This window comes from Salarias fasciatus, chromosome 5 (assembly GCF_902148845.1).
Source record: "Salarias fasciatus chromosome 5, fSalaFa1.1, whole genome shotgun sequence".
Taxonomy (NCBI): Eukaryota; Metazoa; Chordata; class Actinopteri; order Blenniiformes; family Blenniidae; genus Salarias; species Salarias fasciatus.
This window is the reverse complement of record NC_043749.1, coordinates 34,569,822-34,592,954: the sequence shown is the minus strand read 5'-3', so window position 1 is coordinate 34,592,954 and position 23,133 is coordinate 34,569,822. Positions and strand designations below refer to the sequence as shown.

Sequence of the window (23,133 nt, the reverse complement as noted above, 5' to 3'; positions counted from 1 at the left end):
TCAAACGGGCCACTTCCGGCCATGGAAACATCATTCCGCAGTGGAAAGGCGCGTTTTTGGATCTCGGTTTCTGATTGCTGGTGTGCAGTTTGAGCTGAGCTTCATTCATAGATTCACTGAATATTACCGTTCAACAGCTCGACCTGGGCTCACTGCTCATGTCCGCAAACACGAACACAATAAACCCGCGGAGGCCAAGGGACCGCTGATACGTCAACGAGTCCGCCATATTGGACCGGGCAAAATGAATGCGTCACAATACAAGGCCAGACAAATGAAGATGAGACGAATCTGAGCCACACACAGTATTTAGGAGGGAAAAATGTGATTATCTGAGTTGACAGATTGAATTGTCATGAGTAAAAAAATAAAAAGTGGAAATTTTAGAGATAAAATCACAATGCTGAGATAAAAAGTCAAACGCCAGACGAAAAAAAAAATCAAAATTTTTACTTGACTCTCAAATTCCAAGGAAAGACAATCTGGACATCAGTTGCACTTTATCATAGTTTTAAGTTAGCGCTTCACTTGTTTCCTGGGAATTTCCTCATTTGTATTGGAAGAAATTAGTTTTGAAGTTTATTTATGGGACATTCTTCAGTTAAAGGTGCTGTAGGCAGGATTCCGCATCTCCGCCATCTTGCAAGATGGCGATTTGAAACCCAGAACAGCCAATCCTGCCCTGTTTTCTCTGACATCACGCCTTTATGCAAGTTAAGCCCCTTCCACAAGAACTTGCGACAAACGCCCCTCGACCAATCACGGTCATGGGCTCTTCTGATTGGTCAAAGATACCCGGAGCTGTCGAGATTCCTTTTCAGCTCAGAACAGAGACAAATGGAAACGCTGCGCCCTCACGGTAGTGCAATTATGCTACACTCCTAAAGGATTATCAATGGATACTCTAACATTTAATCCAAAGAAAACACAGAAAAATTAGCACTGACTAGCAAAATCCTGCCTACAGCAGCTTTAAGCAGATTGAAATGAATGCTTGAAGCAGCTACTGAGTGTGGAGAAAGACAATGATTTAAAGGTGGTGAAATGAGTTGTGTTATCCACATTTTATGACGGTTACTCTTGAAAATGTGCAGATCTTGACAGTCACATCTTTAATCTGCTGTTTGGCAGTGGAACACACCAGCCTGTGAGGACGGATGCTTTGAAAATAACTTTATTGTTGATAAGAAATAACAGTGAAAAGAAGAGAAGGAATCACTGCTTGCATTCTGTTCCTCGGAAGTGTGCACTGCGGGGATCTGCCTCCGTCACTGTCTATGAAGCTGCAAATCCCACATTTCTAGATTTGCTGTAGAGGTATCACATGTTTGAATATTTAGGAGCAGTTATATTTCAGATAGGTAACAGTAACTCGTGCACTTGTTTGACGAACCTGGAAACTCTGCGGTGGGAACACACACTTCCACACACAGGAAAGCATCGCACGGTGTGGGTTCCTCCACGCGTCATTTAAAGGTGTCCAAAACAAAGGCCACGATCTGAACTAACAGAGCATGTCTGAAAGAAGCGTCAGAGTACAACAGAGTGCGAGCACAGGGCCCTTCAGGGTGACTTTAAATAGACCAGCTAACCTTAAAGTGGGAAAACAACAGTTCACGGTTTATCAAAAACAAACAGAAAGAAGCAACTCAAACATTTCTCTGTAAAAACAAATTAAAGCACTTATTTATATATGGACACTTGACAAATTCAAGCTTTTTTTTTTAAAATTGTGTGGATTTGATTGAAGCGCACTGCAGCGGAGGTTTCCTCAGTGGCCGAGCAGTCCAGTGCCTGCAGGGAGAGAGCAGAGCAGCAGTCACACCGCCGAGCCGCCACTCGCCGGCCGGCGGCGCGTCGGACGGGGCTCACCTTTAAACCCCTCCTCTGGCATCCTCACTGTTCAGGAGGGGCGGGGGAGGGGAGGGGAGGGGAGGGGAGGGGGAAACCAGCAGTTAGTGGTCGTTCCTGAGCCGTGAGAGCCGGAGGCTCGAGCAGGACGAGACGCTCACCTTGATACACGTCGTCCATGGCGGCGTAGTCTGCGATGGGCTCGTCTGCCTGCGAGAGAGAGAGCAGGGGTGTGTGGAGGCGTGTGTGTGTGTGTGTGTGTGTGTGTGTGTGTGTGTGTGCGTGGCCGTACCTTCAGACAGATGATGCTCTCAGGGATGACGCCCAGGCTGCCCAGTGTCGCCGAGTCGTCCGTCAGGTTTTTGCCGTCGATGGAGAGGTTCTGGTCAAACGGCGCCACGGAGAAGGCGTGCATGATCTACAGCCACAGCGAGGGTTACTGACACACACTCCAGAACCACACAGACACGCACGCACAGACACACACAGACACACACACACACACAGCCTCACTTGTATTTTCAGCTCCTTCAGCGTCTGATTGGCTGAGACGATGAGCGCCTTCTCCCCGCGGAGCTTCCGGTGCCGGGTGCTCCTCCGGATCCCGCCCAGCTGGCTCGCGCTGGCGGCCGGAGGCGCGGGCGCTGCCGGGGGTGCGGCCGCTGCCGTGCCGCCGTCGTCGCTCAGCTTCAGTCTCTTGGCGCCGTCTTCAGTCTGAAATCAGCAGGGACGAAACGAGTGAGCGAGCTGCTGCCACCGCCGGCCGGGAGGGGCTGCAGCTGCACCGTGCATGGCGCGGCACGGCGCGGCGCGGCGCGGCACGGCGCTCACCTGACTGAAGTCGGGGTCCCTCTCTCCGTCCAGCCTGGGGTGGTCCTCTCGCTCCTCCTCCGCCTCCGAGCCGCTGGCCGCCGGCTCCGGAGCCGCCGCCGCCTCCTTCGTCATCTGCAACACAGGACCGGCGCCCAGCCGGTTGAGAGCGGAACCGGGAGCGTGAGAGCGCGCCGGGCGGCCGTGCACGTTTGCATACACACCCTCTTGTCCTCCAGCACTTTGCGGATGTAGATGGTCGCCTGTGTGTATTCTCTGAGGTCCCTCTGCTGCTGGAACAGGAAGCTCTCCCTGCACTCCCAGCAGAGCTCTGCACACAGACAGACACAGGCCAGAGGTCAGAGGGCAGAGGTCAGAGGGCAGAGCAGGACGGGGACGGGGAGGGGGACGGGGACGGAGACAGGTCCCTGGGCAGCGGACCCACCGGGCTGCGTGGTGAACTGCGTGGCGCCGGCGGCGGCGGAGGGCTGCTGGAAGCAGTGGATGGAGATGGGCTGGTCCACGATGAACAGCCTGCTGATCACGTCCCACTCACTGGGCCACAGCAGAGCCACGCTGCAGGACACACAGCGACATGGCATCCCACACACTGTGAGTGTGTGTGTGTGTGTGTGTGAAGACACTCACTGCTGAGCGTCTCCGTTGATCAGAGACTCGTAGGTGAACATGAAGCCTCCGTGAGGACAGAGCAGCAGAGTGTTTCCCACATTCGACACGGGAGACGACTTGGTGGGCCTCCTGGAATCCACACACACACACACACACACACACACACACACACACACACACACCCCTGATGAGCCCCCCAGTCTCCCTCATGGACACACTGAGTTTTCATGTGTCTGGGGTTTGCTCAGACTGACCGGATGAATTTCTTCCACTCGTCCACAAAGAAGAGCGGGACGATGTAGAGCATGTCCGTGCCCTGCACACACACGGTTTGTGAGGGCGTGAAAGGTCATGAGGTCAGGAGGCGTAAAGGGGGATGCGCGGCTCACCTGAGGCCACTTTGTGAGCGTGGGCCGGTTCTTCTCGTGGAAGAGGTTCAGCAGCTGGTTCTTCTGGTCCAGAGCCATCATCTTACTGACCGCCTCGTTGTCCTTCTCCTCCTGCTCTAACGTCTGCGCGCGCGCACACACACACACACACACACACACACACAAACACACACACACACACAGCCGGTTCAGGCTCTCCGGGCGCCCCGGGAGGCGGCGGTTGGAGCGTGTGCTCACCAGGCACTGCGGACACGGCTCGCTGTCCTGGCTGAACTCCGGGGCTTTGGGGAAGTACTTCCTCAGCTTGGTCCAGACGTCCGGGGCCACCAGCTTCCGCTCCGTCTCCAGAATACTCAGCCCTCCTGCAGCCGCGACACACACACATACGTCACCCCGGCAGCCTCCACCAATCAGAGGGCGGCCGGTGGCGAAGCGGAGGGAATACCGTGACTGCAGACGATGTCTTCGTTGAACGTCTTCATGTCGTCCTCGGTGCTCTCCGCCCCCGACTCTACAGCAGACTGCAGCAGTCAGCACACACACACACACACACACACACACACGCACACACATGGCAGGAGCCTCACCCTTGCTGCTGTGGCTGTGTGGTCCCTGTCCGTTGGTCTGGCCGTTGCTCTGTTTGGTCTCGTGCTCGTCCTCCTCCAGCTGCTCCAGAGCCAGCTGCTTCCAGCTGCGCAGAGACGCTTTACCTACCCAGAAGCCCTGGCCACTGACACACACGCACACACACACACACGCAGCATTAGAGCCTGCCGACACACTGCGCCCCCACACCCCGGGCTGTGTTTACCTGGGGCAGCGCTTCACCAGGTTGGACACTTCCTTGTAGTCCTCAGTGAGCTGGTTCTTCAGGCGGAGCACTCGGCACCGCTGGCTCACACACTCTCGACACAGAGAGGAGCCTGCACACGCACACGCACACGCACACACACGCACACGCACACACACAGACAGCTAAAATAAGTCAGAGGGCTGACATCAGTGGGAGCTGTTGGTGCGATGGGGGCCGCTGCAGTGTAACGCTGCTGAGTGTGTGTTGCCCGTCAGACGTGGTGACCGTGAGTGTGTGGCCGTACCGTCCAGCCGCGGTCCCCCGCCGTAGCGCTCATACAGCAGCTGAGCGGCCCGGAGGGAAACCCTCTTGGCGTCCGCCACCTTGTCGGGGTGCAGCTTGCCGTGCGAGCACAGGAAGTGGGCGGTGTCGATCTCCTTGGTGGCCGTGGAGTCGTCCAGCCACTTCTTCAGCCAGTCCAGGGGGACGAACTCGAACGGCTCGCCTGTGGACGGAGGACACTCGCCGGTCTCAGCGTCTGTGTCGCCGGGAGGCGAGGACGAGGCGCGGCTCACCGTCTCTGGCGGTCAGGAGCTCGTACAGCTCCTTCACCTCCTCGTGCTTGGCCTTGCCCTTATCCACGCTCTGCTTCCTCATGTCCGCCATCTCGCTGCACCACTCCTCAAACCGGTGGTTGTCCTGGTCCACCAGGCGCTGCAGGAAGGCTGGGAGCGCCGCCCAGAGAGAGGCCGTCAGCGTGAGCAGAGGCGGCGCCGCGCCGCGGGCCCGGCCACTCACCGGGGACGTCCACGCCGCTGCGGGACGAGTCGGGGCTCTCCTCCGCCTGGACCTTGTACACCAGCATGTAGGCGTTCCTGGAGCAGTGCGAGCCTTTGCTGCACTTCGGCTTCCGGGTCTGGGACTTCACCGTCTCAGCTGGAGGCGACAGGACAGAGAGCGGCGGCTCTGAGACGGTGTGTGTGTGAACGGCGGGGGTGCTCTGCCCCCCCCCGACGCCCCGGACTCACCGATGTCCTCCTCGATGCCCAGCTGCAGCTTCTTCCCCTCCATCTTCTCGATCTCCTCGTCGTTGAACTTGTACCAGTCTCCGGTGCGGGCGTCCTTCACGTGGGCGATGTAGTGGCCCGAGTAGGCGCTGATGCCCCGGTGGATCAGCACCGCGCTCAGCTCGTACACACACTTCTGATCTGGAGGGAGAGCAGCGTCACGAACCCACCCTCACGCCCGGCTCCGGCTGCTCCTACCTGACCGAGGACGGTGCCTCACCTGGCCTCGCCTCCAGAAACGGGCCCATGTCCAGCTGCTCCGGGAAACTGATGAACGTGTTGAGCTTCTTCTTGTGCCCGGTTTGTCTGGAGACCACAACAGAGTTCACTCACCCTCCACAACGAACCCAGTCTCCACCATTCTGCGCGTGAGCCGCCCACCTGTCGAAGACGAAGCGCATGAGCTGCAGGTTGAGCGTCGGGGGGAGGCTGTGCAGGCGGATCCTCCGGGTGGCGCTCTGTTTACTCTGGCAGCTCTCGCAGAAGTAGCGGTTCTCTCCGTCCAGCTTCTCCTCCTGCACGGTCAACACACAGTTCCTTCTGCTCCCGTTTATGTCTGCAGAACGTCCCTCTAAATCCCCCACTCTGAATGGGAGCCTGAAGCTCGGGTACCTTCAGGAACTCGGTGACACACTCCGTGAGGTTCTTGTGGCCCTGGATGTTCAGCTCCAGCTCGTAGAATCGGGACGGCAGCGCAGACGACCGTCCACACTGGTTACACCTGCAGCACACAGGAAGGAAGCTTTTAGAAACAGATGCATCACGAGACCATTTCCTGATTGGATTTCTGTAAAAGTCTGTCTCTGCACGGCTCTTGTTCCATCTGGAGGACAAACGACAGCACAAAGTGTGAGCTGGGGGGGTTCCTCACACGGTGACGTAGGAGAACTGTCCACAGAACTGCTGCTGGATGACGTTCTGCAGGGACGGGCTCTTCTGCTTGGACAGCGTGTCCTCCAGGAGAGACAGGAAGAGCTTGGAAAACTCCTGCGCATCCTGAGGAAAAACAAAAATAACCGAGTGACTCAGTGCAGCTCCGTCACATCGAAGGGAAGCATTTAAAGTTGTTAATATTAAATTGCATTATCTGGTGCCTTTAAATCGACCAGGACTCTTAGTAGAGGGAATTTCACAGGCCTGAACTCAAACCTACATTTTACTCAAAATATAAACAGACAGAAGCCATTTGATTAATGACATCTCCATTTACAGAGTGTGTGTGTGTGTGTGTGTGTGTGTGTGCGTGTGTGTGTGTGTGTGTGTACCTGCTGCTGCCCCGTGTCCAGGCCCAGTGCTTTGACCAGCCCTGAAGGGTCGATGTACTTCCTGTTGCTGTTCTGCAGGAGAGCGAACAGGTACTGCAGGTGTTCACAGATCGACTGCGGTTCATAATCTGAAACAGACACGATGGTGTGTGTGAGTGAGGACCTCGGAGGGCGCTCCAGCTCGAGTCAAAACGACGCTCGGCACGGCGCACGGCAGTTGATGATACAGAAGCTTCAACTGCAAATCTCATTTCTCCTGCCATCTGATAAAAATGGGTTTCCTCATCAAACTGATTCCTGAAGTGCTGTGATGAGGAGGAGGTACATTAATATCCAAATACTGAGACACCGGGGTCCCGCCGCAGATACCTGATTCCGCGTTGTGCTCCTGTGCTCGCGAATTGTGGCACTGGTAGAGGCTCCGGCGCAGCTCCAGGTTGTGGAACCACACCTGCAGGAATGTGTTGACGTAACAAGTTGCACCGAGATTGGTTAAACCAACGAACGTGTTCTGGAAGAGGGGGAAACAGACAGACTGGGGTTAAACCCTGCGGACGCGCCGCTCTCCCCGACGTACGCAGAGAAGGGATCAGCGATACCTTGTCACGGCGTTCAGAATTTGGATCGTCGATATTGTGGAAGGTGTTCTCATCGATCTCTCCGAGCCATGCCTGCTCTCCGATGCCCACCAGGCAGTTGGGATTTCCTTTGCAGTTCCTCCTGTGAAGCGAATCAGAATGATGAACCTGAGGACAAACCGCGGGGTGACGGTTTGACGGTGATCCTCAGAGAGGGACAGAGGTCGGTACCGTGTCTGCCGGCTAAATCTAACGTCTTCAGGGTTACTCTACACATCAAGGCTTCAATACAACTCTTTCAGTGAAATCACACCGAGGTCAACCAGCATGGTTAAACACAAATGGACAGAATGAGCTTAAATTTTGTGTAACAAACTGACTTAATGAGTCAGACTTTTAGCCCACAGACTGTCTAGAACAAGGTCCAGGTCTTTATCTACAGGTCCAGGTCTTTCTTGACCTCCTGGTTCAGATCTTTCCCTGCAGGTCCAGGTCTTTCTTGACCTCCTGGTTCAGATCTTTCCCTGCAGGTCCAGGTCTTTCTTGACCTCCTGGTTCAGATCTTTCCCTGCAGGTCCAGGTCCTTCTTGACCTCCTGGTTCAGATCTTTCCCTGCAGGTCCAGGTCTTTCTTGACCTCCTGGTTCAGATCTTTCCCTGCAGGTCCAGGTCTTTCTTGACCTCCTGGTTCAGATCTTTCCCTACAGGTCCAGGTCTTTCTTGCCTCCTGTTCCAGGTCTTACCTGCAGGTTCCTCTCTGGCAGGCCGGCAGGTTGATGCGGTATGCTAATTCGATGTGAACTTGTCTGATTTCTTCTGGTTTCACAGTTTCCACCCAGCGCCAAGCCGCTTTCTCCAGCTGTATGCGGGGCGCCATAATCCTGCCAGGTCGATCAGAGAGAGGCGCAGTGACAGATGATGAGGAAGAGCATGGTGAAGACGAGCCCGTGAAGAAAACAGAAGATTACAGCCAATCTGCTTCAGGGCTGCTAGCATAGCAGCTAAACTGAGATCAGCGGGCTCCGAGCTGTCACTATCCACCTGAACTGAGACCAAGCACAGCACACTACCCTGCAGCGATGCGCAGATCTTTGAACGATCATAAGTCAACAACATTAACAAAAGGAACAACTGCACTCGGCTAATATTAGCTAACTAGCTAGCTAGCATGTAGCCCGCCCGGTGCTGTTCATTTAACGCCACCTAAAGCTAACGTCACTTTATTGTGTTAAGGGTAAATACAATCGAACCTTTCATGCGTGCAGCTGCTTCACCAAAATGTTGGTGTATTTTCACATTTTATTCACGGTTTATTTTAGATTTAGCGCCCTTGCGTCAGTTTATAAATAAATTATTTCTCCGCTCAGAATCAACACTGCGTCAGCGAGTGACGTGATGACGTCTGACGTCGGCGCCGGCGGGCGGAAGTGATGCACGACGCAGCCTCAGAGGCCTCAGACCACGTGACCCGAAAAGCTTCAGTCCGAGGTTCGATCCATCCACCAAAACCAAAAATCAAAGTTTTACTGCTCCTGAACCCATGGAGATGTTCCACGTGCTTTTTTAGAAAATAGGTCCCGTTTTCAGTTTTTTGAGGATATATTGATGATTACTAACGCTATAAAAAACCCAAAACTAAACAAGAAAACGTGTCCTTAAAGGCACACATGTAAAAATTTATATTAAATCATTTATAATTGCACTGGATTGTAAAGTGAGGCAGTGTTTTCTACATTTCTGAATGGTTGTTGATTCCGTTTCTTCTTTCTAACAGACATGCGCCCCGTGGCCACAGGAGGGCCCTGGATCTGTTCTTTTCTGCTGAAAAGCCAACATCAGAGTAAAGTCCTTTCTACCAGGTTTGAGTCTCATTTGAATCTTTAATACCACTTAACTAACTAAACTAACCTAATTTAAAGATTGTTTTTGAAATAATATAAACTGCCTTATTCATAATTGTTTTGGCCCTCACAATTCTGTAATTTTCCCATCAATCCTCTGTACCAGCTTATTCAAACCACTTCCTCTCATTCCACAGGAAAGCTTCAAGCTACACCTATTAAAGGACAACTCCGGTTTTTTGACACCTGGACCTTATTTATAGGTGTGTGCGTGCTCATATACACACTCAGACAAACATGGTGCAGCTCGGAGTCCTCCAGAAGTTTAGATCCAACCGATTTAGCGGTGCCCCCGCTGCGGGGGCCACGGCAAGGGAGCTTCAGCGCGGGACATCATCTCTGCAACATCGCTCATTTCGGCTATATTTCTTCATCCATCGCCAGTGTTATCATAAAGTCAGCTCGTTTACCGTCTTCAGGTGGGTCAGCTGACCCACCTGAAGACGGTAGACGAGCTGACAGTTTTCGCTAACTTAACCACTATTAGCTCGGATGGGAACGTTGTCGAGCTCCTCTCCCCAGCAGAGAGGCGCTTTGAGTCGGCCTCGGCTGTCACGGTGCCCGGGCGTCTGACTTCCAGGGGCTGAGTTGGGGCCGAGTTGGAAAACGGTCTGGAGCTGGTCCACGGAGGCTCCGGCGGTCTCCAAGCTGGCGGAGGAGCGCTGTGCGCGGGCCGAGGGGCGCGCACGCGGCCGCGACACGGCTGCTGACGGGAGAGCTCCGGATCTCCGCTCCCGGGCGGAGACGCGCTCCGTGTCGGCCGCAGATCGTGCGGGGACCCGCCGCGTTCCTCCTGGAGCCCTCCCCTCACCTGTAGGCTCCGGTTCCAGATCAGCTGACCCCCTTGAAGCCGGTAGACGAGCTGGCTTTATGATATCACTGGCGATGGATGAAGAAATATAGCCGAAATGAGCGATTTTGCAGAGATGATGTCCCGCGCTGAAGCTCCACTGCCGTGGCCCCCGCTAAGTGCGGCTACATCGGTTGGATCTAAATAACTTCTGAAGGACTCCGAGCTGCACCACGTTTGTCTGAGTGAGTATATAAGCATGCACACACCTATAAATAAGGTCCAGGTGTCAAAAAACTGGAGTTGCCCTTTAATGTGAGGGGAATACTCACATATGCACAAGGAGAACATGCAAACTCCACACAAAAAGGCCCCCCAGGGCCAGCCTGGACTTGAACTGAGGGCTCCCTCCACCACAGGTACCTGCTGACACATGTATGTTTATTACATGCTTGCAAAATGAACACAGATTGCATGGCATTATCCAGTACTGTACACGCTTGTGTATCAAGTTTCCTCAATTCATGCAAGAAATTAGCTCAATTTTTCCTCTTTCATTTTGTTTTATTAGAATTTATTTGATTTTTTTTTTTTTTTTTTTTTTTAGTTTGCATACTTATCACACAGCAAAAGTAGAAACATTTATTGGAAATGGGTAGGACTAAACAAAAAAGGATGAAATGAATGAAAGCCCGAGGACACGATTAATTCCAAAGCAGGATGAAATAATTACTGTGGCTTCATTCACACTGGAGGACGTCAGAACCGGTTCACAGTGCAGTGCTGCTGCTTTTAATGAGTCCATCACATGGAGATGCACATGCTGCAAGGCAGTGGACAGCAGCAGCCTCTGAAGCCTGGAGCTGATTATCACACATGCACACACAGGCACACACACACACACGCACAGGCACACATGCGCGTTGCAGAAAGTGGATGTCCTTGGAGAGCTTCAGTGGAGTGATATAATCACTGCTGACGACTTTGTGTGTGTGTGTGTGTGTGTGTGTGTGTGTGTGTGTGTGTGTGTGTGTGTGTGTGTGTGTGTGTGTGTGTGTGTGTGTTTCATATGCAACTGTTCCTTCTTGGTTGAGTGAAGCTGTTTAAACTCTGGAGCGAGCCATGTGGGATGGGGGTGCGAGTCCATCCATTCTCAGGGCAGATGGGGAATGGAACCTGCGCCTTTTAAAGGACGCCTGGTCGTACTGACTGAGTCACAGCCGCTCTGAGCGGCGCTGCAGCACATGACATGATTCTGTTTGGCAGGATATTGATAGCACAGCTGAGAAGATTACAGTGATATGAGTGGTGGATGCAGCCTGCTGCCCTGCAGTGAAGCAGGATCAGTCACTCTGATCGGGCTGCTTTTCACTCACACTCTCCATGGTGTAAAAAACACTAATTCGACTGTGTGAGCACGCTTTGTTGAGTCCATGTAGGAAAATAATAATGATGGTAATGATAAACTGAACAGAAATAAACAAACAAGTTTCTTTAATGTAAAATGAGGTGTGTCTAGAGAGACCATCAATCATTTTTTGATGAGTTTACTGATCTTCTTCATTTTTTCATTGATTATCTATTTACTTTACTCCATATAAGCTGTTACATTTCCATTCTATCTATTGAGAGTGCCTCAGAGTGTCTCACAGCTGCTTATGTCTTCCGTAAACCAGGGTCTTCATTTATATATGACAAACTTTGGTCCAATGAAGGAATAATCCACCAAACATGTCCTTCCTTTTCTTTGTATTTTGTTTAAAACTTACCATTTCTCTCATGCATGGATATAATGGAAGTAAATAAATTCATACTCAAGTAAATAGGTGCTATGTTTTAGTGTAGATAACCTGTCTGCTGCTCTTTGAGCTGCAGCCTCACCAGCTGGTCTCAGAGGGTTTCTCTGGGTCCAGGTCTGGAGGAGGTCCAGGTCTCTCTGTTAAAGGTCCTCCAGTCTGCAGCAGCGGCTCCCTGATGATGCCTCCTCCGTGCTGCTGGAGCTTTGTGGTCTATGAAAATGATCTGAGGCCTGAGTTGTTCCTGCAGGACTCAGTGACTGGATGGAGGATGCTCTCAGGTGGTCTGGGCTGGAGCCCGGACCATTCAGGTCTGGACTGACCAGACACAGTGAGAACAGCATCAGTGAGGAGGACTGCTGAAGCAGCGGTTCTGGTTGATCGATTCACGGATCGACCATCTCGTTCAGCTCCTTGTCGGAGAACAGCAGGTTGTGCAAAACGTCCTGAAACCTTGGACAGTTGGACAAACGGAAAATGGTTGCTGAGTTTGTTTTAGCGCCCCCTGTTGGGCTTTGGAGGACCTGCAGGTATATTAATGAGGCTTCTGTGGATTAATGAGACGTGATTAAACTTCTTTATATCTGACCCTGCTGGAGTCGTCTCTGGGAATAGTTCTGTGAAGATTCTAAAATAGAAATATATGAGAACTGCAGACTCAGAGCATCGGCCGCCTGAAGGCCAAGCGGAGCGCGTGATGATGAGAGGAGGAGGAGGACGGAGCTGGAGCTGCAGCTGAGAGGAGGACCGGGACGAGCCAGGCTCCGCCCCCTCTGAGAGGAGCCTCGCTCCACCTGAGCCAGGTCCAGGTCCATGCAGGGACAGCAGCGCTCGGCAGCCTCCACACCGCTCCTCAGGTGAGACCAGGCCTCTCTATATACACTTTACCTTTACATTTACAGACTGAAGTGTCGTTCTGGAAACAGGTCAGACTTCCTGTTAAATCTCCTCCACTGCTCTACTTTCTTATTTCAGTTTTCTTTATTTGTTCCTCAAGTGGGAACATTTTAGATGTGATGCTGATGCTTTAAGCTTCTTACATGCTTGTATTTAGGTTTGAGACGTACAATATGCAGCTCTACACTTTATTATTATTATTATACAACATCAATTCTGAACAAAGGGAAATCAAAGTTTCTGAAAATGTTCACTGAGGACCATGAATGAAAATGTGTTTGTTCTGCTGCAGTGTTGTTTAAACCGACAGACTCTGTTTTATTTCTTCTAAATTCAGGTTTTTCATGTCACCGTGTTTGTGAATGAGCTGCTTTAAGACTGATTTATCTGGAGCTGGAGAGTGTGTGTGTGTGTGTGTGTGTGTGTGTGTGTGTGTGTGTGTGTGTGTGTGTGTGTGTGTGTGTGTGTGTGTGTGTGTGTGTGTGTGTGCGTGTGCGTGCGCGTGCGCGTGTGCGTGTGTGTGTGTCCCTGCTGTGCTGGACTGAACGTGTCTCGTCCACCTGACGCCGCCGAGCCGTTTCTATTCCTGCGCTGGTGTTTTGGTGTGAGGCCAGAGTTCGCCGGCCTCCGGAGGCCCACATTGTTAAACGACCCAGATTCTGTCCTGTCAGGGAATCAGCGGCTAATCTGTTCCCACAGACACAGGAGCAGATGAACTCTAATCCCCGCCTGTTCCGAGCTGCTGCCACCGATGGGTACAGACGGCTTTGCGGGCTCGGGGCTGGACATGCAGCCCCTTATGTAACAGGGGGGAAAGTGGGGGGGCTTTTTAACACGGCCGCCTTAATGCTGTAATTCCTTCAGCGAAACTATCTTAACGCAACACTGAGGACATACACGACCAGGAACATCCTTTTTTTTAATTTTCTTTTTTTTTTTTTTGAAAGACTGAAATATTTTTGTAATTAAAATAAATCCGCATCAAAGGTTAATGACAAGAATAATGTGGACAAGTTGAGTATGAACTATTTATGGGCTGCTCAGCATACATTTATTCAAGGATAATTAGACTGTGTGAGTTTGTGACTTTCAGCTGTAATTTGAGGTAACTGATACTAGACATTCTGATTTTTAAAATGTAAAACACTTTGCTAAAAACATAACATTTCATGAGATGTGCTTTGATTTTGAAGGATTGCCGAACGCTGACGTCCAGCATCTTAATGCGTTATTTGTCAAAGACAGTCTCTCCGTCACAAGCTGCTGTGAAGGAAACGTGAAGATGTACCAGAGGAAGTGAACATTATGTGGATGAAGCTTCCATTTACGTCCGGAACAGAGTGCAGGCTGCTGTTCCTCTCGTCTTCCTGGTTCAGTGCGAATATTTCTGTGAAGCCACTGATCATGAAGGCCTTCGCTCAGATTTTTAATTGACCCTGAGAAAGATTTTCACTGCCGCTGGACGTTTGTGTCTCAGGAGTCTTACGGCGCCGTCAGAGCCGACATGGGGCGGAAAGAGATCGTCTGCAGCTGGAAGAAAAGCACCAACAACATCAAGGATGTGTTCGACTTCAAGGGGAAGATGGGCTCGTAAGTGTGTGTGTGTGCGTGTGTGTGTGTGTGTGTGGGGTTAATCCCCTCGGTTTCATCAATGGAGCCTCTTACGCCGTCTGCGTGGCGGAGCCGCGGCTTAAGCCGCCGCTGGAGCTTCCACCCGTGACCCTGGAGGACCGTCATCCACTTGCTGTGCTGAACTCTGACCTTTGACCCGGGGCTGTCAGAAGATTCATTTTCTTCATGATAAAAGCAAAACGGTCTCATTTTGAACATGTGATTCATCGCGTCTTGGATCACATGTTCAAGAAGAGGCTGTTTTGCATTTCAAGGCAGTTTGGAGCCTCTAATGAAGAGACCATGAGGGGAGGTCACAGTGGAGGGGCTGCTCTCCTTTAGATGTTTCAAAATAAAGTGCAGTTTAGACCAATTTCTTACAATATCCATGTCAGAGAGCGTCTGGAACCGTCCCGGCTGTCCCACATAGAGGAATTAAAACCAGCTAATCTCAGCATCAACCAGCTAACCAGCCTCTAACCAGGCAGAGCCCCCGATCGGGACTGGCTCTGCTCGCCGTCTTTTACTTTAAAGAAGTAAAGAATCACCCGAGTGGGGGGTGGACGGGGTGTTGGAGGGAGGCTTCATTCAGTCGGCCCGATCACCTGTCTGCTCCACCTGTTCACACACCGGCACCGTCCAAGCTGCTTAAAGAGGCCCCGTGAATGAGCCCGGCTCCGGTGTGTGAGTGTGTGTGTGTGACGTCAGATCGGCAGTGCAGGAACATCCTAGCACCACTTCGTTATGGGATTAAGAGTCTGGCCGCCTCGGCGAGTGAATGAGTGTCCTGCTGAGACTGCAGCTGAGTGTGTGTGTGCGTGTGTGTGTGTGTTCTGAATTGAATTGAAATTGAATTGAAAACTGCAGGGTTCCAGCAGCCAAAACGTAGAAAACCACAGTAAAAAAATACAAAGCCCAGCCATACATGGAAAAGGTAAATATAATTTGAATGCAAATTTAGGATAGGTATAATTAAATAACAGAAACTGACCGACATAACTAAATATTCAATATTAAATTAAATATAGTTTACATGTTCAGTAGATTCTCACCTTTTCTCTAGACATATTTGACTGTATTTGAGGTTTTCTGTCCCCAAGAAGCAACACAACGGTCAGAAAATATAAAAACACGACGACAGAGACGGAGAGAGAGGACAGAGGAGAATCAGAGCAGAAGCACACTGATCATATGAAGCTGAAAGATATAGTCCAGGTTTGACCGTGTGTGTGTGTGTGTGTGTGTGTGTGTGTGTTTCTCTGCAGCGGCTCTTTTTCAGAAGTGTATATGGTGAGAGAGAAGAAAACGGGGAAGCTGTACGCCCTGAAATGTCTGAAGAAGAAGCACCTCACTCACAGCAACCTGGAGAACGAGATCAATGTTCTGAAAAGGTACACACACACACACACACACACACACACACACACACACACACACACACACACGCTCGGTTCCTCATGGACTGTTTGACTGTTCCAGGATAAAGCACGACAACGTGGTGGGCCTGGAGGACTTCTATGAGAGCAGAACTCACTACTACCTGGTCATGCAGCTGTGAGTGACTCATCACACAGCTTTAAAATGTGCTTTAAGTCTCAAACTTTGAGTTCCTCAAGAGAGAAATCACTTTTTCCTCGTCTTGTATCAGCTTTAAGCATTTTAATTCAGAATGCTTTAATAAGGATTTACTTAAAAAAAAAAAAAAAACAGATTTCCTTTTCTAAATGAAGAGAAATCCTGAGCACAGCCCTCTGATCCCATCAGGATCCACAAACTGGATTATGTCACATGATCATGGCTTTTTCCTGTTAAATACAGTGATTTATTTCAGCTCTTTAGGCAGATTTACTTTGTGAGGTGATCATGCTGATATTTTAAAAGTGACTGTTATAATGTATAATTAGAGAATTGATCTCATGTAATAATGAAATAGTGACAAGATGAAGTGTGTGTGTGTGTGTGTGTGTGTGTGTGTGTGTCCACAGGGTTTCAGGAGGGGAGCTGTTTGATCGCATTCTAGATAAAGGAGTTTACACAGAGAAAGACGCCAGTAAAGTGATCAAGCAGGTGCTGCAGGCCGTCAGCTACCTGCACGAAAACAGCATCGTGCACAGAGACCTGAAGGTAACACACACACACACACACACACACACACACACACACACACACACACACACACACACACACACACACACACACTCACTCGCTCTCCTCGTGTCTGATGCTGAAGATGAACTCTCGCCGTGTGTGTGTGTGTGTGTGTGTGTGTGAGCAGCCAGAGAACCTCCTGTACTACAACACAGACGAGAACGCCAAGATCATGGTGAGCGACTTCGGCTTGTCCAAGACGCTGGAGCACGGCGTGATGTCCACGGCGTGCGGCACTCCAGGATACGTTGGTGAGTCCACTCACACACACACCTGGCTTCACACCCGTCTGCTCTCCTGACTCCAGCTGGTAAACTCGTGGCGGTAGAGTTTTACCTAACGCCCTCTGAACTCCGTCCAGAACCTCTTTTAACATTTCAGGAAGGTGGAAACTGAATAACCTGATCAGAAACGGCAGCAGTGAAGCAGTGTCCAACTCACTGTCTTTTATTTTTGTCCTTGTAAACATCAATAATGGCCTCCTAAGTGAAGTAAAAATCCTGCTTTCTTCTGGGAAACTTTGATAGAGATATTGATTTTACTGAATATGAATTATATGTCTGAAAGTGAGCATGAATCAGAAACAGACTGAACTGTACGAACAGAACTAGCTTTTCATTTCCAGAATAAAACTACATTTTTTAACGTTGATAATCATCCAAACAGGTTAAATAACTCTGGCCAGTTCGAGTCATTGATTACTTCCCCAACATCAACGACAAACGATACCATAGAACCAGGTCCTCATCCAAGAAGGCCGACCTGCCGATTCACCAGTGGGGACTCTCGTGTTCGTCCCTCTGATGTGGCTGAGTGATCTGATTGGAAAGCTCTCAGATCTCACTGCCTCGCTGTGTTTCCTCTTCAGCTCCGGAGGTTTTGGCTCAGAAGCCGTACAGCAAGGCGGTGGACTGCTGGTCCATCGGAGTCATCACCTACATCCTGTACGTATCGTCCACGCCGTTAATTTCATCACACACTGTAGACCTCCGGCCGAACCCTTCACACACCTCACGGCTGCTGAGATCACATTTGCCCTGCTTGGTGGGATCAGTGTGTGTGTGTGTGTGAGACTGACGGACCCCCTGCTGTGCAGGCTGAGCGGCTACCCTCCGTTCTTCGAGGAAAACGAGACGCGCCTGTTTTCAAAGATCATGAGAGCCGACTACGCCTTCCACTCCCCCTTCTGGGACGACATCTCGGAGTCCGGTATGACAGACGCTCCCTGCTGCTTCCACAGTGAGAGGTCGAGTGACTGGAAATGTCAGGCCACTAGTTGATGCTGTGTTTTATTAATACAGATGTGCGTACGCAGAATGTAAAGCTGTCATGACCTGTAGATGTGGATTATTTTGTAATCGAGTATTCTATCAATTAATCAAATAAAAAACATTAATTCAGGAATATCAAGGTTAATTTGACAGCAATACATGAAGTATAAAATAGTGTCAATTAAATGAATAATCAACTAAATTCCTCTTAAAATAAGCTTCTTTATTGTCAGGACTGCACTGATAGCCGCTGCTTTAATCAGTATGTTCTGGATTTTATTGGATGGCATAAAGAAGATGACCAGGTGGTGTCTGGTTTCTTCTAAAGTCCAAAATAAATGAAAAATAGCCACAATAATTCCACATGACTAAAACTAATAAAGTTGAGGCCTAGTAATAAAGGTGAAATGTCTCTGTGGACGCTGCTGGGAGACTGTCCACTCACAGGAAGGCCTTGCTTTTGGGCTCAGGCGCTGCAGCGTGGACGGAGATGTGCTCTTATGAACGCTGCTTCCGTGTTGCAGTACTGTACTCTTTGGTTTCAGGTGAACTGATAATGGTTCCATACGTTCCATGGTTATTTTGTCCGTCCTGCTGCTCGCCGGTTTCTTCTGGCTGCAGCTGTGCATGTGTCGTGCACAGTGTAGTGAATTCAAGTCAGTCTTGAGGCAGAGAGGTCTTAGATTTAGTCCTGAAATACTGCAGGGACCGTTTCAGCTCTCATCGGCTTGGAAGTAAAGTTCTCCTGGTATGCAGATGACAGTGTAGTAAATGTTGGAGAAGACCTGGTGAATCCTGCAGAGTGTGTGAGTGTTTGCTAGAACAGAGAACCCTCTGACTTCTGCTGCAGTGGAAACGTGCAGCGTTCTTTCATCAGCTGTGTCTGGACTGTGTTGTTTGTTTCTTTCTTTATTTTTCCATCACTTGAGTCTGCAGTGGACAGACGGATCAGTTCACAGTTCAGTGGTCGTTGTTCTGCACTTGTTGCCATAAGGTGGTGTTGCGTTGTGCACCTCATCACAAGCAGTGAGCGTTGATGTTTCGCCTCAGGCTGCTGTGCTGTTTTAAAACGGACCAAGGACATGGGTTGACCAATGAGTCTAAAGCAGGATCTCTCGATATAACCTGAGAGATTAACCTAATATAGAGCCAGTTATAGTGCTGGATTAGGTCAGAGAGAATTACTGCCGGTGTAAATGGGGACGGCAGATTACATCTGAGACTATTTGGAGGCTTGTCAGTGATCCCGAGATCCAAACTTCAAAGAAACACTTCATTCTCACTGCTAATCTCTGCAGGCTTTTTTTACTCATGAGAAAGTGAATTTAACTGACCTTAGAATCAGAGTGTCCAAATGAAAGACAGGCAGGACCACCAAGGACTTCAGATCTAAATAAATGGTTGTTGTGTTTTGTGAGAAGAGATTAGAAATGTTTAGAGACAGCTTTTCATTTTGCTCACAGCTTCACGAGGCACTCCTACTGTGGTAGCTCAGGTTTTGATTTCATTTGATTTGAAAGCTTTATTTTGAAAATGTGAAAAAATAGTGAACAATCAGAATGAAGAAAAGCAGACATCAGTGTTATGTGAGGATTCCAGCTAATTTTTTTCATTGATCAAAACTCCTAAAAAACCTTTTGGATTTACTCTTCCTATAACTACACCCTCTATTTATACATTTACCAGATTATTTATTTGACATTTTCTAAACATCATGATTTTTGTTTTACACAGATTAATTGATAGCTTTTTTGTATCAAACCATAATTGAACTATTTTCCACTCTGAGGAGATTAATTCCAAAAGTTGCTGAACATCCTCACCACTTCCTAAAATAACTGTGTCATCGGCAAATAATATAATTTTCACCATATCAGACACTTTACAGATATTGATGTACAGGATAAACAGTTTGGGTCCCAACGCTGAGCCCTGAGGGACGCCACAATAATACCCAGAAGTTCAGAGTGACAGCCTCCCTCATTCCCAAACTGTTTCCTCCAACAACTTCTCTCCCAGTTCAATACAGCTCCTGTCGGCCCATCTTCCTCCAGTTTATTGATTAATATGTCATGATTTACTGTATAAAATGTTTTTTTTTTTACATCAGTGAAGCTGTGAATTTTTTCAGTTTAGTCTGACCGCTCTGATGATGTGTTGATGGTCATTCTGCTGTCGCCTGCAGCCAAAGACTTCATCAGGAGCATGATGGAGAAGAACCCCACCAAGCGCTTCACCACCGAGCAGGCGCTCCGACACCCGTGGTGGGTGTGCTCTCTGCTGTGCCTCTGTGTGTGTGTGTGTGTGTGTCTCCCCCACTCTAACCTGTGCCCCCCCCCCCCCCCCCCCAGGATCGCCGGCGACTCGGCTAAAGACCTGGACATTTACCAGTCTGTGTGTGAGCAGATGGAGAAGAACTTCGCCAAGTCCAGGTGGAGGGTGAGCGACTCTGCTTCTGCCCCAGGAGGGGGCCGGCTGGGGGCCGGCTGGGGGCCGGTTGGGGGCCGGTTGGCGTCCGGCACTCAGCTCCGCCTCCTTCTTTAGATGATCAGATGAAGTAGATCCACCAGGTGTCTGTACGCTGACTTTTATTAATGAATCTATTTTTGGTGAACACAAATGGAGCTGCGGGTCAGCGGTTCGATCCCCCACCTCAGCCTGTGCCTTTGGGCCAAACACAGCTGGTGCTGGTGGTGTGTGAGCACCACCCATGTGTGCGTGTGCGTGTGTGTGTGTGTTTGACTGAAACGCTGCAAGAAGCCAGATATTCAGTTATTTTGTATGACTGTGAGTCAGAGCAGGGCAGTACACTGGGGATGTTGCAGAGCTGTACTAATAGACAACTAGAATCTAATACAGGGCTGTCAAACATAAGGCCCGTGGGCCAAAAGAGGCCCCCAAACGACTCCAATCCAGTCAACCACCAAACAAATGGTTAAAAATTCATAGAAAACATAAAAAAACAAAGTTCTTAAGAGTCCCAGGCAGGATAACGCGGCGACTTGACTGATGCTGCCATGAAAGCGAACCAGCTTTAGCCTCAAGGCCCTGCTGTCAGGGGGAGTTCAGACTTTAGCAGCGAGAGACGTTTTCTGTGCGTTTCACTGGATTTGACTCCAGAAGGTTTCTTTAAGCCTGGCTTTATGTTGGGACTGAACTCAGCTTCCAGTCATTCTTTGCTTCTTGGTAAAAATAAACATTTAAATGGAGACGATCTGCCCCACGTGAGGAAACTCTTTATTCCCCACAGCAAGCGCTGCACGCCACCTCCGCCATCAACCACATGAAGAAGCTGCAGCTGTCGCACTGCGAGTCCCCCCCCTCCCCCGACGCCGACGCCGCGGCGCCCGACGCCGCCCACCCCCTGGACCCCAACGGGAACCCGGTGCTGCGCTGCCCCGGGCCCGAGGACGGCCAGGCTGTGTGTCCGCCGCTGAGGGCCAGCCACAGCGAGCCGGGGGACGTCCACACCTTCCACTCCGACAGCGACGCCCCCTACAGGCCGTCCAGCAGGTGACTGCACGCACACACACACACACACACACACACACACACACACACACACACACACACACACACACACACACACACACACACACACACACACACACACACACACACTCACCAGCTGATTCCTGGAGTCACTCCTGAGTGCTTGTGTTGCAGCGTGAACGGCGTCGGGCAGAGGGACCAGCCTCTGCAGTCTGGAGTGTGTTCCCTCATGTGATTGGCTGCTGGGCCGCCGGACCTGACCCCCATGCAGGTGAAGGGTCTCTGAGCTGGACCTGATTCCTGGGCTGAGGTGTGTGTGGAGCTGATGGACTGTCTCCTGTTCAGTGACCTGCTGCTCGCCGCCGCCGCGCCGCTCTCAGGACACCGGTCCAGTCTGAAGAGGGACGGCTGTCCTCACGGACCCAGTGTCACACTGAAACAGAGACTTCTTGAAGCACACGGGGATTTTACTCATATTTTCTTCCCTGACATATTTTTTCAGCATTAAGCCAAGTGAACATCTTTGTTTTGACTAGATTTAGGAAACATACACTCTAATTTGAGATTATTGATCATTTAATTTGGCTGTCATGACTGAATTTTGTTGTAAACTTTGGTTCCTGGGACTGAGAAAGTCTTGTGTTGTGTCTGTGCGTACCATCATTAGACCTCCGAACCATCTGTAGGTAGACTTCAGGACTTGTAATATCTTTTGAGCGAGGAATGAAAAACGCTGTTTTCCTGAACGAGATGAAAGTCTTCTGTGTTTTCGAGGTGGACGCTTTCTCTGGTTCGTCCACAAGCTGCTTCCTTGTTGAACTACTGAACTCATCAAGTGCCACATGCAGGTGTAAAGATGCTGTAAATGCTACAGATGTCAATCCGACTTCACGTATGTATTGAGAGGCAGGGTCTCTTTTTCTATTGTTATGTGATGCATGTTTGAATACTATGAAAAGCCCTATATTTGTCATGTATATTATTATTATTATTCTCTAATAAAAGCACATTAACTAGCGTCTCCTGTGTGTTGTGATGCATTACTCGGAGTTCCACAGGGCTCTCTGTTAGGATCAGCGCTCTTCACATCACATGTTATTTTATCACAAAGCACTAAATGACATGTAGCTGACGTCAGCAACTCATTTTAAGGTTGCTCCCAGAAATCAGAGTAGAAATACAATCACTTCTCACTTCTTTTCTCCATCTTTTTCTCTTTTACTGTAGAGTCAGACTAAGATCTGACACATGGAAGTAAAAAGTCGCGAGTGAAGAAGTGAAGTAAACGCTGTGAGGCTGACTGAGTGGACTATCAGGCTGGAGGCTGGAGCCTCGGTCTGCTTTGGTCTTTTCTTCACCAAACGTTCTGAGATTCAGGACCTTATTTGTTGCATGTCCAATAATAATGAGCTCATTATAGCAGGTAAAGCTCTCAGCTGGACTTTATTTCTACTGGAGCTGTTCTGCAGGATGGCTCCCCCTGGTGTCTACATGGAAACGGTGCAGAAAACAGGAATTCTGGTTGTCGGCGGCGCGTTCCCACGGAGGAATAAACGGCTGTTTTTCTGAATAAACGACATGATTATCTTGTAATTCAGAGAAAAAAAATCAATAAAGAAAACTCTGATGTTTTCTTGATGTTTTTTTTCTCACCAAACCGTTTCTCGTAATCATGAGAGAATTATCTCATTAATTCAGGAAAACAGCAGGATTTTTATGATTTATTGATCATTTTCTTCATGTGAATGCACGCGCGCTCCGCTTATTTCCCTCACCCGTTCCTCACCCAGGCGCGTAGGGGGATGGGGGTGTTTTGAATGATATATTTAGATTTTCCGGGGTGTT

General features: G+C 49.8%; 2 protein-coding genes across 3 annotated transcripts; one reads left to right on the top strand and one right to left on the bottom strand.

The window, feature by feature from the left end:
• Positions 1-1,158: 1,158 nt before the first annotated feature.
• Positions 1,159-8,782, bottom strand: usp48 (ubiquitin specific peptidase 48). 2 transcript variants are annotated; one of them, XR_003931541.1, is made up of 29 exons: positions 8,633-8,782; positions 8,126-8,263; positions 7,405-7,525; positions 7,175-7,316; positions 6,806-6,933; positions 6,412-6,536; positions 6,153-6,261; positions 5,922-6,055; positions 5,761-5,846; positions 5,502-5,681; positions 5,272-5,409; positions 5,049-5,198; positions 4,778-4,978; positions 4,492-4,603; positions 4,268-4,410; positions 4,126-4,191; positions 3,918-4,042; positions 3,681-3,803; positions 3,546-3,607; positions 3,310-3,420; positions 3,107-3,237; positions 2,886-2,992; positions 2,683-2,796; positions 2,365-2,565; positions 2,144-2,269; positions 2,013-2,061; positions 1,873-1,899; positions 1,394-1,794; positions 1,159-1,309 (listed from the first exon to the last, which is right to left on the bottom strand). XR_003931541.1 is itself a non-coding variant. In XM_030092323.1 (28 exons), the coding sequence occupies exons 2-28, from the start codon at positions 8,257-8,259 to the stop codon at positions 1,772-1,774; spliced, it is 3,168 nt and encodes a 1,055-aa protein (XP_029948183.1). In that variant the 5' UTR covers positions 8,260-8,263; positions 8,633-8,782; the 3' UTR covers positions 1,159-1,771. The 2 variants fall into 2 exon arrangements, 1 of the variants encoding a protein (XP_029948183.1); XM_030092323.1 differs by having other exon boundaries at positions 1,159-1,794.
• A 3,906-nt stretch (positions 8,783-12,688) lies between these two features.
• On the top strand, positions 12,689-21,567 carry LOC115388552 (calcium/calmodulin-dependent protein kinase type 1D-like). The gene is made up of 12 exons (XM_030091720.1): positions 12,689-12,726; positions 14,244-14,356; positions 15,643-15,768; positions 15,857-15,931; positions 16,363-16,501; positions 16,653-16,776; positions 17,394-17,469; positions 17,622-17,734; positions 19,982-20,060; positions 20,148-20,235; positions 21,047-21,309; positions 21,463-21,567. Exons 2-12 carry the CDS (start codon positions 14,271-14,273, stop codon positions 21,521-21,523), a joined length of 1,230 nt encoding a protein of 409 aa, XP_029947580.1. The 5' UTR covers positions 12,689-12,726; positions 14,244-14,270; the 3' UTR covers positions 21,524-21,567.
• The last annotated feature ends 1,566 nt before the right edge of the window (positions 21,568-23,133 follow it).